This window comes from Melozone crissalis, unplaced genomic scaffold (assembly GCF_028551555.1).
Source record: "Melozone crissalis strain CALT ecotype California unplaced genomic scaffold, PUWL_Pcris_2 ptg000013l_1, whole genome shotgun sequence".
Lineage (NCBI taxonomy): Eukaryota > Metazoa > Chordata > Aves > Passeriformes > Passerellidae > Melozone > Melozone crissalis.
Window position 1 is genome coordinate 9,842,262 of NW_026535791.1, and position 13,675 is coordinate 9,855,936.

General features: G+C 39.7%; 1 protein-coding gene across 1 annotated transcript in view; it reads left to right on the forward strand.

Moving 5' to 3' along the window:
• Nucleotides 1-6,919: 6,919 nt before the first annotated feature.
• The window catches only part of RFXAP (regulatory factor X associated protein), a 33,824-nt gene continuing 27,068 nt past the window's right edge, over nucleotides 6,920-13,675 (forward strand). Inside the window, exon 1 of the mRNA XM_054271844.1 lies at nucleotides 6,920-7,031. Coding sequence (XP_054127819.1) covers nucleotides 6,920-7,031 — 112 coding nt within the window. The remainder of the gene's footprint in view (nucleotides 7,032-13,675) is intronic.

The following is a 13,675-nucleotide window of genomic DNA, read 5'->3' on the forward strand; positions in this document are numbered from 1 at the left end:
GCTAGAAACCCATCATGCAAAACAGATAAATGGAAGAGTAATCAGGAAAATGGATATGATTAAATGTTTGGGGAGTATGGTACTTTCTTTGCCCATATGTGTTCAGCTGCTGCAGGAAATGTGCCAGAGAGGATGGAGAAACAGAGCCATCTCTGCAGACAAGGGATAATGGGCAGGTGGACTCTGCCTTTGGTGACGCTGGGATCCATGAGCTCTGAGGGGAGTTTGAGCAAGCAGGATCTGCTCCTCCTCTGTTTCCACATGCACCCCCTCCAGAGAGCCTCAGGGACTGTCCTGGCATCCTCACCTGCCCAGGGCCAGTGGGTACCATCCACTGCCCTCCCTCTCCCCAGCAGCCAGGGTGCTGCAGGAGCTGCTGGAGACAGTGTGACTCCTGTCAACATCTACACACTGACCAGCTATAAATGCCTTAGGACAGCTTCGTGGGCACCTGAAATAGTTATATAACCTTTTTCTTGCCTGGAAGGAAAGCAAAAAAAGAGGTTTATATCACTCACTTGTGTCTGAAGATGCTGACTTGTGTTAGACTGGAAATGTCTGCTGCTATGAGGGCTGTGGCAAAGAGAATAAAGAAACAGAAGGAGAATGAGAGTAAGGCAGAGTACAGAAGTGAGGGACTGACTTTGCTGTACATCATCCTCAAAGATCACACGATTTACAGTGAAGAAACTCAATTGTTCCCCCCAGTCTTTCTACTACTCCATTAAATCTAAAGATAACTTAAAATTTCTATGCTTAAAACAATGCAGCAGCTTGGAAACTAGGGTAGGAAGCATGGTTTTCAGCAAAAAAAAAAAAGATACCTGTCCTTTTTCTGAAACAAATAATGTGCAGGCACTAGGCAGTGATCCTACTGGAATTAGCCTCCAAGCAGCCAAATCTGCAGCAGAGTCCTGTGCAGATATTTCCTGTCTTCTCTGCTCACTGGAAAACACAGGTCACAGTTTACTGTAATGAGCTTGATGCATTTCTGTCAAAATTATTTGAATTAAATTAACACCATTATTAGTTGAAATGTTTTTACATTTTGGAAACAAGCACTGTTCTCAGATTGTTTTGCACTATATTTAAAGATGACTCAGATATATCTATCTTAAAATGAAGTATTCAAAGAATGTCTCTAAAGATTAAATGAAACAATCTTGGTTAACCTTTTTAAACAATCCTGTTTAAAAAGTAGATTTTAAATTATTTTTTCAAAGACACAATAATTTTTTGTGAAGAAAATTTACTTCAAATAGACCTGTGATTAATTTTTTTCAACCATTTCATCAATCAAGGGAAAAAAAAAGTCATTTATTTATAAAACCTTAATCAAATTTTCCTTTATGACTAGATCCTAATGCATGTTTGCACACAGACCTCCTGTTGACCTCCTTGGATGTTATGCATCCAAAGGGAATGCAGAAGCAGACCTAGCAGACAAAATTAGTGATTTTCTAATTGCTCTAATTGGTGTTTAATTTTTCCGCTGTTTAGAGACCAAGTTATTGACTTTTAAAGGGAAAAAGAAATATATGCTGGAATGAGAATGTAATCAGACAAGAAAAATAGCTAACATTATATTAGAGCTCCAGAAACAGAGCAATTGGTAAATGTGAATGTTTTCATTTGAGTTACAAATACCACCGATTGCCATTTCCGTTGCCACTTCTACTAATTTGTATTCAGAAAACCACATCTCTGAAAATGTGTAAAACATCTGCTTTGAGAAACTGAGAGTCAGGAGCTGAACTGTGTGCACTGCCATACAGAGACCCTCAGAGTAGTGCAGAGGAAGAATAGATAATTTCCATTATGGGATAGGTATTGGTGAGCTGTCCACAGGATGGATCTAATCACATTATACATTAACTCAGCCTCCATTGTGGGGGGAAAGAGGGGACTCAAAAACATCAGCAATGACCTAAAGTATGTTGGGTTTTATTCAGGTGAAACATTACAGTGACTTCAGCTGCCTCCCTTTGCATGGAGGTCCTTCAGGAAATACCCCATTTTCCTATTTTCTTTGGATTTTCCTAGTTCCTTTGTTTTTCCTGAAATTATGAGCTGTCCTATGTATATGATACTTTATGCGAAGCCTAGAAAACCTCTGCAATAAAAACTGCAGTGGAACAGTTGGGTGATTTGACAGCAGTAATACATGGCCTATCCCCTCTCACATTATCTTTACCAATACCCTTTACTGAGCAGTACTGACCTTAGCATGCAACACAGGCCTTCTGGTGATAATCTGTAACATCTGCTTTAGATCAAAGGGGCAGTGAAAAATATTCCTTGCAAGCAGACTCTGCTCATCTTGGTTGTCTATAGCAAATTTCAAGTGGAGCTGGTGCATAAAAAAACCACAGTTGACAAAGGGTATTTTTAGCTACATACCTCTCATCTGGATATCAACATACAGAGGCTCATTTGGGTTTTGAATTTCTATCAGCAATTATTCTCCAAGCATCTCCTGAGTCCTGGAAAATTCAGTGAGCCTACCTGATGAGCATGCAATGGGAAAGTCTCTACAGTTAAATCAGGAAATGCTGTAAATGCCATTTTGGGCTGTATGTTTGATAGGTTAGATCAGTTAGTTACAACCTTTAAAGGTGGTGCTGCCACAGTTCTGAGCCCTTTTATCAAAATGCCCTTACCACTATTACATACTCTATTGCCATTCACTGGGACTATTTAATTTCTTCAGTTTGGTACTAATTTGTTTTAAAGATAAGTTTACAGACAGATAGATAGATATGTAGATAGATAGACAGACAGACAGACAGAGATATCCCAGGGTGGGTGCTGCAAATAAAACTACTCATTGCTGTGTATGCACAGTGAAGGAATTGTAAAGTGAACTTCCAAAAACCTAGGATTTATGGGATGGGATCACCTCTGAAAGAATTCTTTCTCTTTCTTGCTTGTATTACCCTAAAATACGCATTCTGAAAACATTATTTCAGATACCATTTTATTTTCTTTTCATACCCCCCTGCCCCCTCCTCCCCCCATCTGAAAAGTTAAACCTCTTCATCACCACATCCTGGTTTTCTGGAAATGCCCAAAGATTTTTGGATTTACAGGCTTGAGTTACAGAATTTCAATTAACAAGTCATCTTTTATAATTTAGCGATTATTTTGCTGCCCTGCGAAATCCAGTAGTAAAGTCTGGATTAAAAACATTAAAGAAACACTTTCAGTGCAGGTTCTGTGATTTGCCAAGGCTATGATTTCACAAAGCTATGGACCAAAAGAACTTTCCCAGTGATGGTGTTCAGTACATATGGATGAAGCACAAATTTGCCTGACATCCTGCAAATGTTTGTTGACAATGAGAAATAGCTCATTCTACTTTCTCTCACTCTCTCGTACACCTCTATTTTTGTGTGTTTGTGTGTACGCCACCAAACTCCTCAATACTCCCAGTCACTTCTGTCACTCTTCTCTGAATTCTCCAATCTCTTCTAGGAAGATGCTCAGCATCCCACTCAGTGTTGCGGCTCCTGCAACCCCAGAGTCACAGAGAGTTTTTGCAGGATTCCCACTTTGCAAGGGGACGTTTCTGTGTAAAGAGACCTGAACTGGCCACATCTCATAGTAAACTCACTTTTAATAATTTTTTTAGCTCCAAATCACCTGTGTGAGTCTGGAATCGATCAGCACCATTGAAAACCTGGACAGAGGAATGTTGTGCATGGTGCAGTCAGAAAACTGGACCCTGGTCCACTCTAAATCCAAATCCCAAATCATCTTTTCTTTTAAGATTCTTTCATCAGTGCTTTGCCTCCACTGTGCTCATCTTGTTCCATTTCAGCTCACCTCAGGATTTGTTTTAATACTCTGTTAACACCTTCATTCAGATCATTAAACAAGCCTGCATGTAATAGCAGTCTCAGCAGTTAGCCACCAACTCCAACCCAGCACATTAATGTCTATCATTGCCCTTTGTTTACAATTCAGGGAGGTTTTATCCCTGTCAAAGTAACTATCAAGACAATTATCTGAGTAATATTTCATAAATTACTCTATCTAGTGCATTACAGAAATGTAATTATATTGGTGTAAAGTGTCGGAGCTGTCAACAGAATTAGGCATGTTACATTCAAAGAAGACCTGCTGCTGTTACATCCGCTGCTTTTCTTTCCCCTAATTTTGATTGTCTGGGGCAGAGCCAGGGCCTGGGGGCAAGAAGGGTGCCTAGGCAGCACATGTATGGAGCCATGAGATACTGTGGGGCAGACACCTGGGAGAGTTACACACTGCTGCACTGGACGGGAAATGTCTATAGCACAGTGTTTCCTGCATTCCTTTCACAGATATCTGGGGTTTTCTTTTCTCAGAATCCCCTCCACTGGATAAAGTGAGATGGGAGCTTATCCTCATCCAAATATAACTGCCAGGATTGTTCCTCCCTTCCAGAGAAACCAAACTGCATCTGATTTTCTCTTCTTGTTCACATACAACTTAGAGCTTCAGTTGCCTTCTGAGAAATTTCATCCACCCTGAGGTTGACACCACTAACATGCAGTCTCTTCATTGTTCTTCCTCCACTTCTTCCTGGCCCAACCCTTAAACCACTGTTGGAAGTCTCCTGCACACTGTTCCTTTTCTGCCGTGCTCCAGCAGACAGTCTTTGTCTAGCAAGCACATCCAAGTCTGGGAGTGTGATTGAAGCTATTTGGGATTGATGGCTTCTCCCAGACACCATCTCAGCTGGCTCAGGCTCTGCAGGAACTGGCAATGTGGCTGCTCCCAATTAAACCTTACATTTGCTGCATAAACACCACAGTCCCCATATGACCTGAACCGACTGTCTTTTTCATGTTTATAATTTCCGGGAGTCCACGTCTGGTTTGGCAATTAACAGGTCTTTTATTAGATCTCCTTTACTTCCTAAATGCCCCTATTTTCCTTTCTCATTATGACATAACCTTTTTATAGTCAGATAAAACTCTTGTGCAAAATTTAGTCCCCTCACCAATTTCTGGATGTTTTCCTATGCGGCAGCCTTTTTTCAGACAGGAAGTGGCCTTCATTAAAATGTGTTGTATTTTTCATCTGCCCTTCAATCATTTCCAACTACATTTCTACTGGTTTTGTCTACTTACACCCTTTTCCTTGAAAGCCTTAGCCAATTCTTTCCTTTTATTTTGTTCTATTGGTGTAGGTTTTCTTTAATCTCAGTTCTTTTGTTTAGCTCCTTATTACAGGAACAGCTCCTTAGTCTCAACTAAGAGGATGGGGGTGATGGGGAAGAAGCATAACAAATAATATTCCTGAGATCTCAGCCTAAATCACAAAATCAAACACTTGATAAAAGCACAAGCACCTTCTCATATGAGTTGTTTAACCACGCTAAGAGAAAATATCACTCCTGGCCACTGAAGGCACTTGGCTTCCCAACCAGTGGCATGCGACCTCTGAGCACACACCTCCACTTTTATTCAGAGAGACTACTTGCTGAAATTGCTATTAAGCAGCTGGAAAAAACATGACAATCACAGAAGGGCTTTGTTCTCTGCAGAATCACTAATTCAACTTATCTCAGCCCTTCCAAGGTGTTAGAATTATTTGCTACACTAAATTCAGGAGTAACAATAAATACTTCAAGGTATTTTGTCATATCCGAGGCATTTGTCTTACCACAAGGTGTGATGCCCTTTGAGGTGACCAGAGTACAGCAGTATTGTGTTCTACTTTCCTTTGTTTTAAACACAAAGATTTTGACAGACGACTACCTAAAAAAGCCATTGCCTTTCTAAAGGAAAATTAATAGAGCATCAGATATCACATTTCAAGCCTGACTGCATTATTCAAGGTGGAAAAAACTCTTCAGTTTTATTTAAACCACTCAAGGTGTTGTTTCCAAATCTGTGGCTTGTCTCAGTTATCAAGTACAGTATCTTCTGCAATGACTTGCAAAGCTACCTCTTAAAGTAATAGAAAAATTTTAATTGAAGCAAATTCTATGAGAGAGTAATAAAAGGAAAATCTTCTTGAAAGGATTTTTGGAACATTTTGCAATCCAGCCTGGGTCTCAGTGTGGATCTGAATCTGAGGCATGAATACATTTGTATAAATGGAAAAGAAATGTGGGAAGGTCATTGAACCTACAAAAGTGTTGGGCTTACTGCATAGACTGAAAGCCCTTGCCAAAGCATTACTTTTGCTCTCTGTTTCCCTGCTCATCCATTTCAGTAAGCAAGTTTTTCACAGTGTTGAAGGTCCTTCCTGCTGCAATCAGGCTGTGTAGCCACCACTTGCTGCCTGCTGAGTCCTTGTGTTAGGCATTGGAAATCACTGGCTTTTGGGTATCACAGTGAGACATCCTGGTCTAGTACATCCTCACTGTGGGATGTACTAGACCAGGATACCTTTGCAATGTGTTTCAGTGGAGACTTCCTCACCTCAGATTTTGTTCACCAGCACTACTCCTGAAACTGACTTTTGGACTTGTTTATTATACTTGCAGCCCCAAATGAAATTGCAACAGTGCATAAGACAATCCCAAAGTTTGTCCAATCTAAACAAAATGAGAGGGGAAAAAAACCCCCACAGCTATTTTTCGTCTTTGCAGATAACTGCATTCAAGTTAGCCACTAGATAGTTTTCTTTAGCAAAGAAAAAATGGAAAGATTTTTCTGGTGTTATCATGCACTGTCCAAATAATGAAGCAGGGGAAAACTGTCCAGCTCTCATAATTTAAGCCACATAAGGATTAAAGAATTGTATTGATTTATTAATGACATATAACTCACCTGCAGTACATTCTAGATCAATAACAATTATACCGTTATTGGTATAAATAAACCAGAGATAAACCATGTCTCCTATGGGCTAAGAAATGCTCCTCCACAAGCCCCTTTACATGCACTTTGAGTGTGGGTTCCCACTTCTTGTGCCTCATCCAGCCATGGCGCCTGTTGAGCACCAGCTCCACGAGGAATTCCATAAGGATGATGATCTGTTTGAGGCAAGTGGTGATAGCAATGCTGACAGGGCAGATTCTGGAAGTGTCAAACCAGGTGTGACTACTGAGGGTTACCCTTCAAGGTATTTCCCCCAACCCAATTTTCAGCTTCTTTTATACTCCTTTTCAGGCTGACTCCTCTCTTCTTTCAAAGCTCTCTTCGAAGTCCCCTGGCTATTGTTTAATCCATTGATTGTTGTTCTTCCTCTTTAATAGCATTGGATTGGGGCTTATGGTTGTCTTCAGGCCATTTGCCAAGCATGGGCTGTGCAAGCACCTACACAGTTAGTTTGAAAAGTACAGTGAATATTTATCTCTTCCCTGGTAATTTTTTATTGTTTAATGTAATTTACAATTTAGTTTGGTATCTTGGGGAATGCTTGAAACTCTGCACTCACCTGCACATTTGTTTCTCATTTAAGTAGAATTAATGGCAGCCACTGAATTAAAGGTTGCTATTGTCACTTCTGCTAATTACACAAAGATAAACACCTGTGGCCAAGCCCAGCACATCGAGTTGCTAAACTATAAGACATAAGCCACAGATGCCTATTACTGTCCATCAGCTTGGCTGCACCCTACTGGACTGCACAAAGAGTGGGGAGCTGAGGAGCCCTTTGCTTCCACACTTGCCCTTGTTTCCAATGTACATCGAGCACAGAGCCAGTGCAGGTTGTCAAACTCTACTGAAATCTCTTCAGCAGCTTTAATTGTCATTTATTCCAGTGGAGGGTTGTGTTCCAACTTCAGAAAAGCATCAGCTGCACTTGGCCTTTATCAACTCATGTTTTCATGCTTCCTATCAGAAACCTGTGACTCCAGAACTAGCCCATGTCATGGGATTGTTGTATTCTGCTACCTTGTGATCTTCTGCCCTCCTAATGTGGGCTTTGAGCTCCTTTTTACCACTACATGAACTAAAAGCAAGATGCTTTCCCTTTTGCTTCTGAACCATGTGCAGATTTTTTCTCCTGGTCCTGTCCTGTTGGCTTCATGGCCCATGCTGGGAAACCAGCACAGACTACTCAAGCCACCTGAAGTTCATCTGCAGAGCTCCATTGTGGGACAGGTCTGAAACCAAGGAGAGTGCACGGGCAATATTATGAATATTTTCCTTGGTACTTACAAAGTTTCGATATGGCACAGTGGAGCAAATATTGGCTTGCTTTGGTAACCAGGCTGCTGCAGGTAGGAAGGGCAGCAGTCTGAATAAGAAACAGTCAAAGAGGGAGGGGGAAAAAAAGAAACTGAGATAAAACAATTAGCTATTGTCTGCAAAATGGGAATATCAGAGCTCCAAACCAAGTTAAATAATGGTGTAACCAAGACTGAAAGCTTGCTCCCCAAAGTTATTAAAGAGTTATACAGTTTCCTGAAGAAATCAAAAGAGGTGATTCATCAGCAACTGGTTGCAGAAAGACCAGCGGAGACACTGACAAAATAAGTTATATAATGACTTGCTTGGGTAAGTCTTGAGGAACCTGAATTTTAAGATAAAATAACTGAGTTGGGAGGGAAGGAAAAGGATAAAGGTTCTGCTTGTTTCAATCTTGTTCTCTCTGCTTGTTATATTTCTATGAATAAATAAATCACAGTAGTCTGGGAAACTGTTGTGCTAGATTGTTTTCATACCAAAAACCTGGAGGGTGGCAAATTGGTGTGATGACAATTTTGAAAAAGACTCTGGAGGAGATTTGAGGAACTCTAGGTCTGTGATCCTGATGCTTCTGCTAGGCAAATTAAATGAAAGTATAATGAAGATTAGAATTAGTGGGCACTTGAAGAAAAATTATCTAATTGAGCAGAATAATCAAGGTTTTTATGAAGAGAAATATTGCCTTATGAACAAGGTCTTTAAATGATTGAACAAGAGTATGGATGGAGATTATCAAGGTCATTCTAACTGCTTGGATTTCCAAAAGACTTGACTAATCCCATTGCCAAAGATCATTTAGGGAACTACGCAACAACAAAGCAAGGAGGACAGTACTTTTATGGATGACTAAATGGCAAAGAGATAGAAAACTAAACAGGAGCAATTGTTTGCTTTTCAGACTGGAGGGAGATATTTTGGTATTTGACATAAAAAGGGAAAGAGCTGGAAGAGTAGGTGGGTAATAGGTTGGTGTGATATTTCTGATGAAACTAAGTTACTTAGGGTTGTAAGGATCAAGTCAACAATGAACAAAGATGGACATACTGTAATGTTATGTTATGTGAATTAATAAAGAAATAAAGCAACATGATTAAGAGAGTACCCTCACTGAAACAAGGCTCTTGCACAATAAAATGTTACATTGGACACTTAGAGATTAATTTTACAGTGGGATTTGAAAATGGAAGACATTTAAAATGGCATTCTGAGGTTCCACATTTGTTATAGCTTAATTACTTTCAGATCAAACACATTGCTTCTGTCAGTAGAGATGTACTCTGCTAGCCCTGGAAATTCTGCCTGCTTTCTAAAACTCAGACTAGATTATCTTCTCATTATGTCTGCTTTGATGTCTATGGAAAATCAAGCTGGGAATTCACTCAAGATTCATCAGCACTAAGATCCCCCAGCTGTGCTTTTCTAAAATTTGTGCACAACTCCATGACCCCATGTTCAGTGATCACAATTATGAGAATGCCCTTAAGGGATTCAACACATTCAGTGTTATTGATATTATGTAAACAAGGTGCTTGAAGAACTGAAACACATAAAAGAGTATTTCTACCACAAAATAGGCAGATCTGACAGCAGGCTCACAGGAATGATCTCTGTATAAGAAGATGGCATTTTTACATATCTGCTTTCCAGAGCATGACTGCACAATAATTCTTTTTGACAATAAATCAGATTAATGCACTCTGATATATTCTGTAAAACTAATGAAGCCATAGCAAAGGCAGGTAGAACAACAGCATTTGCTGTTAAATCCTCAGTGATTAGTTAATTATAGAATTAAGAACTATAGAATTATAGAATTAAGGAATTTTTCCATTCTCCTGCTAGTACAGACAAACTCTCATAGGCTTTGGGGAAAAATTATTTTGGACTTAATGAATCATAATTTTTAAAAATAGAATAAAACCAACTAGTTACTAGAGTTCCTTTGTAGTACAAGATGGCAGATCTTTTATAGAAAGAGACAAATTATTGTGTTTAAAGAATCAATATGTGTACACCTGCTAAACTGATTTGTTTACTGTGAGCAGTTTCTTTAAATGCCAGCTGTTGTTTTCAGTGTGATGGTAGTCACAAAGGATGCACAGACATTTTAGCTCCTTCACAGAGCCTTAAGAACATTTATTCTGGCTGGTTTTAACCCAAGAAAGAGCTGTCTGATGAGAAAGCGTGTTTTGCTCACATTTGTAATTTTAAATGTGAGGATAAACCAGTTGCATATTCCTTTTTGTTGGATGCCTTCAATTCAAGACACAATATTCATTTTGTCTTCCTGAATCAAGAAATCTCTTTCTAAATCCAGAAGCACCCAAATTTTGCCTTTTAAGTCCCTGGGGGTTTTCTTAAGGGACAATTATTTCTAAAACTGTATTTCTATTACTGAATGTAAATGCTGTATTGTGCCATCAAGAGCCAAAACTCACATCTATCCAGAGTGCTGGACAGTTGAAACACTAAGGGGATGGCTCAGCAGCTTGGCAGATTGTAGGTTCATACTCTGTCAGTCTACTTTCCTAAGCTTGCTAACCCTGTGCTAGTTCACACAAAAAGACACAAAACCCACATACAATGCTGACATACCATCAGTGTGTTCTAGTAGTAGCACCACTTTGAATTTGGTATTTGGCACTAATAGAAGATAAGTCATCCTAACACCTTCAGCACAGGCTGGTGAGCCAGGAATTTCTTATTTCTCTTGCAGTGTTGTTGTTCTCTACATCCCTGCACAATTCTGCAACCTCATGTGATTAAGCTAACTTGATGTGTGACTTGACACAGGCTCACTGAGAGCAGAGGACTAGAAAGGAACTTGTCCCCTCTAATACTCTGCATAGTATTCACTGCTCTTTCACAATAGATTAACACTTTTCAGAGAAAGATGAACCCAAGGATGAAGGATGTCTCAGTCCTCATACACACAATTATTGAGAATTAAACCAATTTGTCTGTTGAAATGCAGTTTTTTCTCATTACAGAGATTACAGACAAAAAGTGCATCCATTTCAGGTTTTAAATTAATCTTCTCAGTGATTTAAAAATGTTAAATGGTCTTGAGGCATCCATGGTGTGAATGTGCCTAGAATGAAAAAGGTTAGATTCTTTCAGAGTAAGTTTGCAACCAGTTCACAAGATGTAAGTTTGTTTAGTCATCAAATCCAAAATAAGTGTCATGGAGAGCTTCATTCCTCACTGATTGCTAAGCAAATGTGGCATATACCCCTTCTTGGGCAAACAGAGAAATAAACATTTGAATGTGACAATCAGTAGCTGGCAATTTTTACAAATTTTACATGAGATGGTTTGGTTTCAAAGCCATCAGAGGAGATAAATGCCTTTTGTCTCTACAAAACCTCGTAGCATGGTCTCCCACCATGGAGCTATCACTCTGAGGAAAAAAAATCAAACAAACCCAAAACACAAAAACACCTACTACAAATCTAGGCAGATCTACACTACATTGTGGTCACTGCAGTAATTGTGGTTCATTCCCAAGCACACTGCAGGCTGTATAGACAAAAAGGATAACAAGGATGTTATTGCCTCCTGCTATTATTCCTCAATTGAGGAAATGAAGGATTAATCCTAGACCACCAAAGTTGATTAATCAGTAATTCAGTGGAAGTGTGGGACTAATTATCTCTGAGGATTGAAGCCAAAGTGGTTGCTAAAGGTCATCAGGAAGTCTTTGACCAGTCTGTGCAGAAAAGAAACTAAGAATATGATAAATATGCATCCAAAAATACAACAAAACACAATCTCTGATTTCTGTTTACAGCATTTAAGCATCCTGAGAAGTTCACTTTGATGATAACCTCTCTGATACTTTGAATACAGCAACACGAACAACTGGCAGGTGACACAAACTGTGACTGCCACTGCAGTGACTGTTCTTTAAATTGTGATCAAGTGTCAAGTGGTTTTGTACCTTCATGAGTACAGGCTAAGCTACCTCACGTTGGCTGTGGCTTGAAAACATTCTGACAAGCTCTCACAGCAGAATAGGAGCTGTGGTATAAACTTGCCCTGCAGTAACTTGTTCACGCAGCCAGTCATTCCTTCTGCTAACTTCCAGGGATTAGCAGAAGATGTCCCATGGGTGAAAAGTGTACACCTCTTTTTATTTTATCCAGTTTTTGTGATAAAGTATAGAAAAAATATTTTTATGGGTTTTTTTTTTTTTTTTTGCGTCTAGTTTTGAATATAAAATAGGTGTAGTGAAATTCTCTGACAGCAGTTCTGTCATTGCTAAGCTGATTAGAAATTCAGGCGCAGCACAGCTGAGCTCTAGTATAAGCTATCAGTAAAAATCACCACTGGGAATTACTGTGTACTTCTGAAGAACAAAATCCATTTCAAATTAGAATGAGAGATGGGGGACAGTCAAGGAAGCTTGGAAGGTGACTGCGTAGTGTTATCAGTTAAATGAATTTTATAAAATACCAATTTTTCAAAGCTTTACTCATTCACATGATATAAGACCAGGCCCTCAGGGATTCTGCATCTCATCAGGAGCAAAACATGGCAGCAGAGAGAGAGCTGGGCCATAAATTGTTCCTGACGGCTTGGTTTCTTGAAAGCCTGCAGCAGTGTAATCACTGAACTTTTCAGAGTACTTGATCACACAGCTGGCACGTCCTAAAGAGGGTTCCAATAAAATGCCTCCGACATGCATTATCAGGCAGCACAGAAAACTGCTGTACAAGCAGAACCCCTGGCATGAATCAAAGCTTTGACAGTTCCACTCAGACGATGAGAAACTCCATGAAAATTTTTCTCTCTACTCACTGTTGCCTGATATCATTGTCACGATTTGGGTCTGGATGCGGGCCAGCTTTGTGCTGCTCTTTGAGTGTGTGACCTGCCAGGGAGCACACCAGCAGCTCTGTTACAGGAGCAGCCCTGATGGCTCCATTCACTGAGTAGCTCCTTTGACAGCACATGGCGGTGTGGCTATGGCAGACAAGCAGAAAGCTGAGCACAAACTCTGCATCCATGTATTTGTTGTAGAACACGGAGTCCAGTAACTGTTGCTTTCTCCTTATCTTCATTAGTCTCTGGAATAGACTGTTGTTATCACTTTGCTGCTATTTAATCCTTACCATGATCTTGGCCATCTCCCTGGGCCATCATTCTGCCTCTTAATAAGAAAGTGTGGTCTTATGTAAGTAGCTAGGTCATCAGGCATTAATGATACAACAAAATAACTGCACGTTTACACAGACTTCTTTTTTGAGCTACTTCCTTCCTAATGTGGAAGAACGAGGTATGTTTGCAAGCAGGAATTAAAGACTCCTAATAAATCCATTATTTTCTTTGTTCAAATAGCTAGTATACACAGCAAGAAAAGAGGTCTGGGGCTGAGGCAATTCCATCTCTACACAGACCACTAAAAACCCTTGAAATTCTCCATGGCATCACTTTTAAAAATATCTTGGATCGTGTGCTTGATTGTGTTTGAATCTAAAGGTGAATGACTTTGCAACTTATCACAGAATCATAGAATGATTTGGGATGGAAGTGGCCTTCAA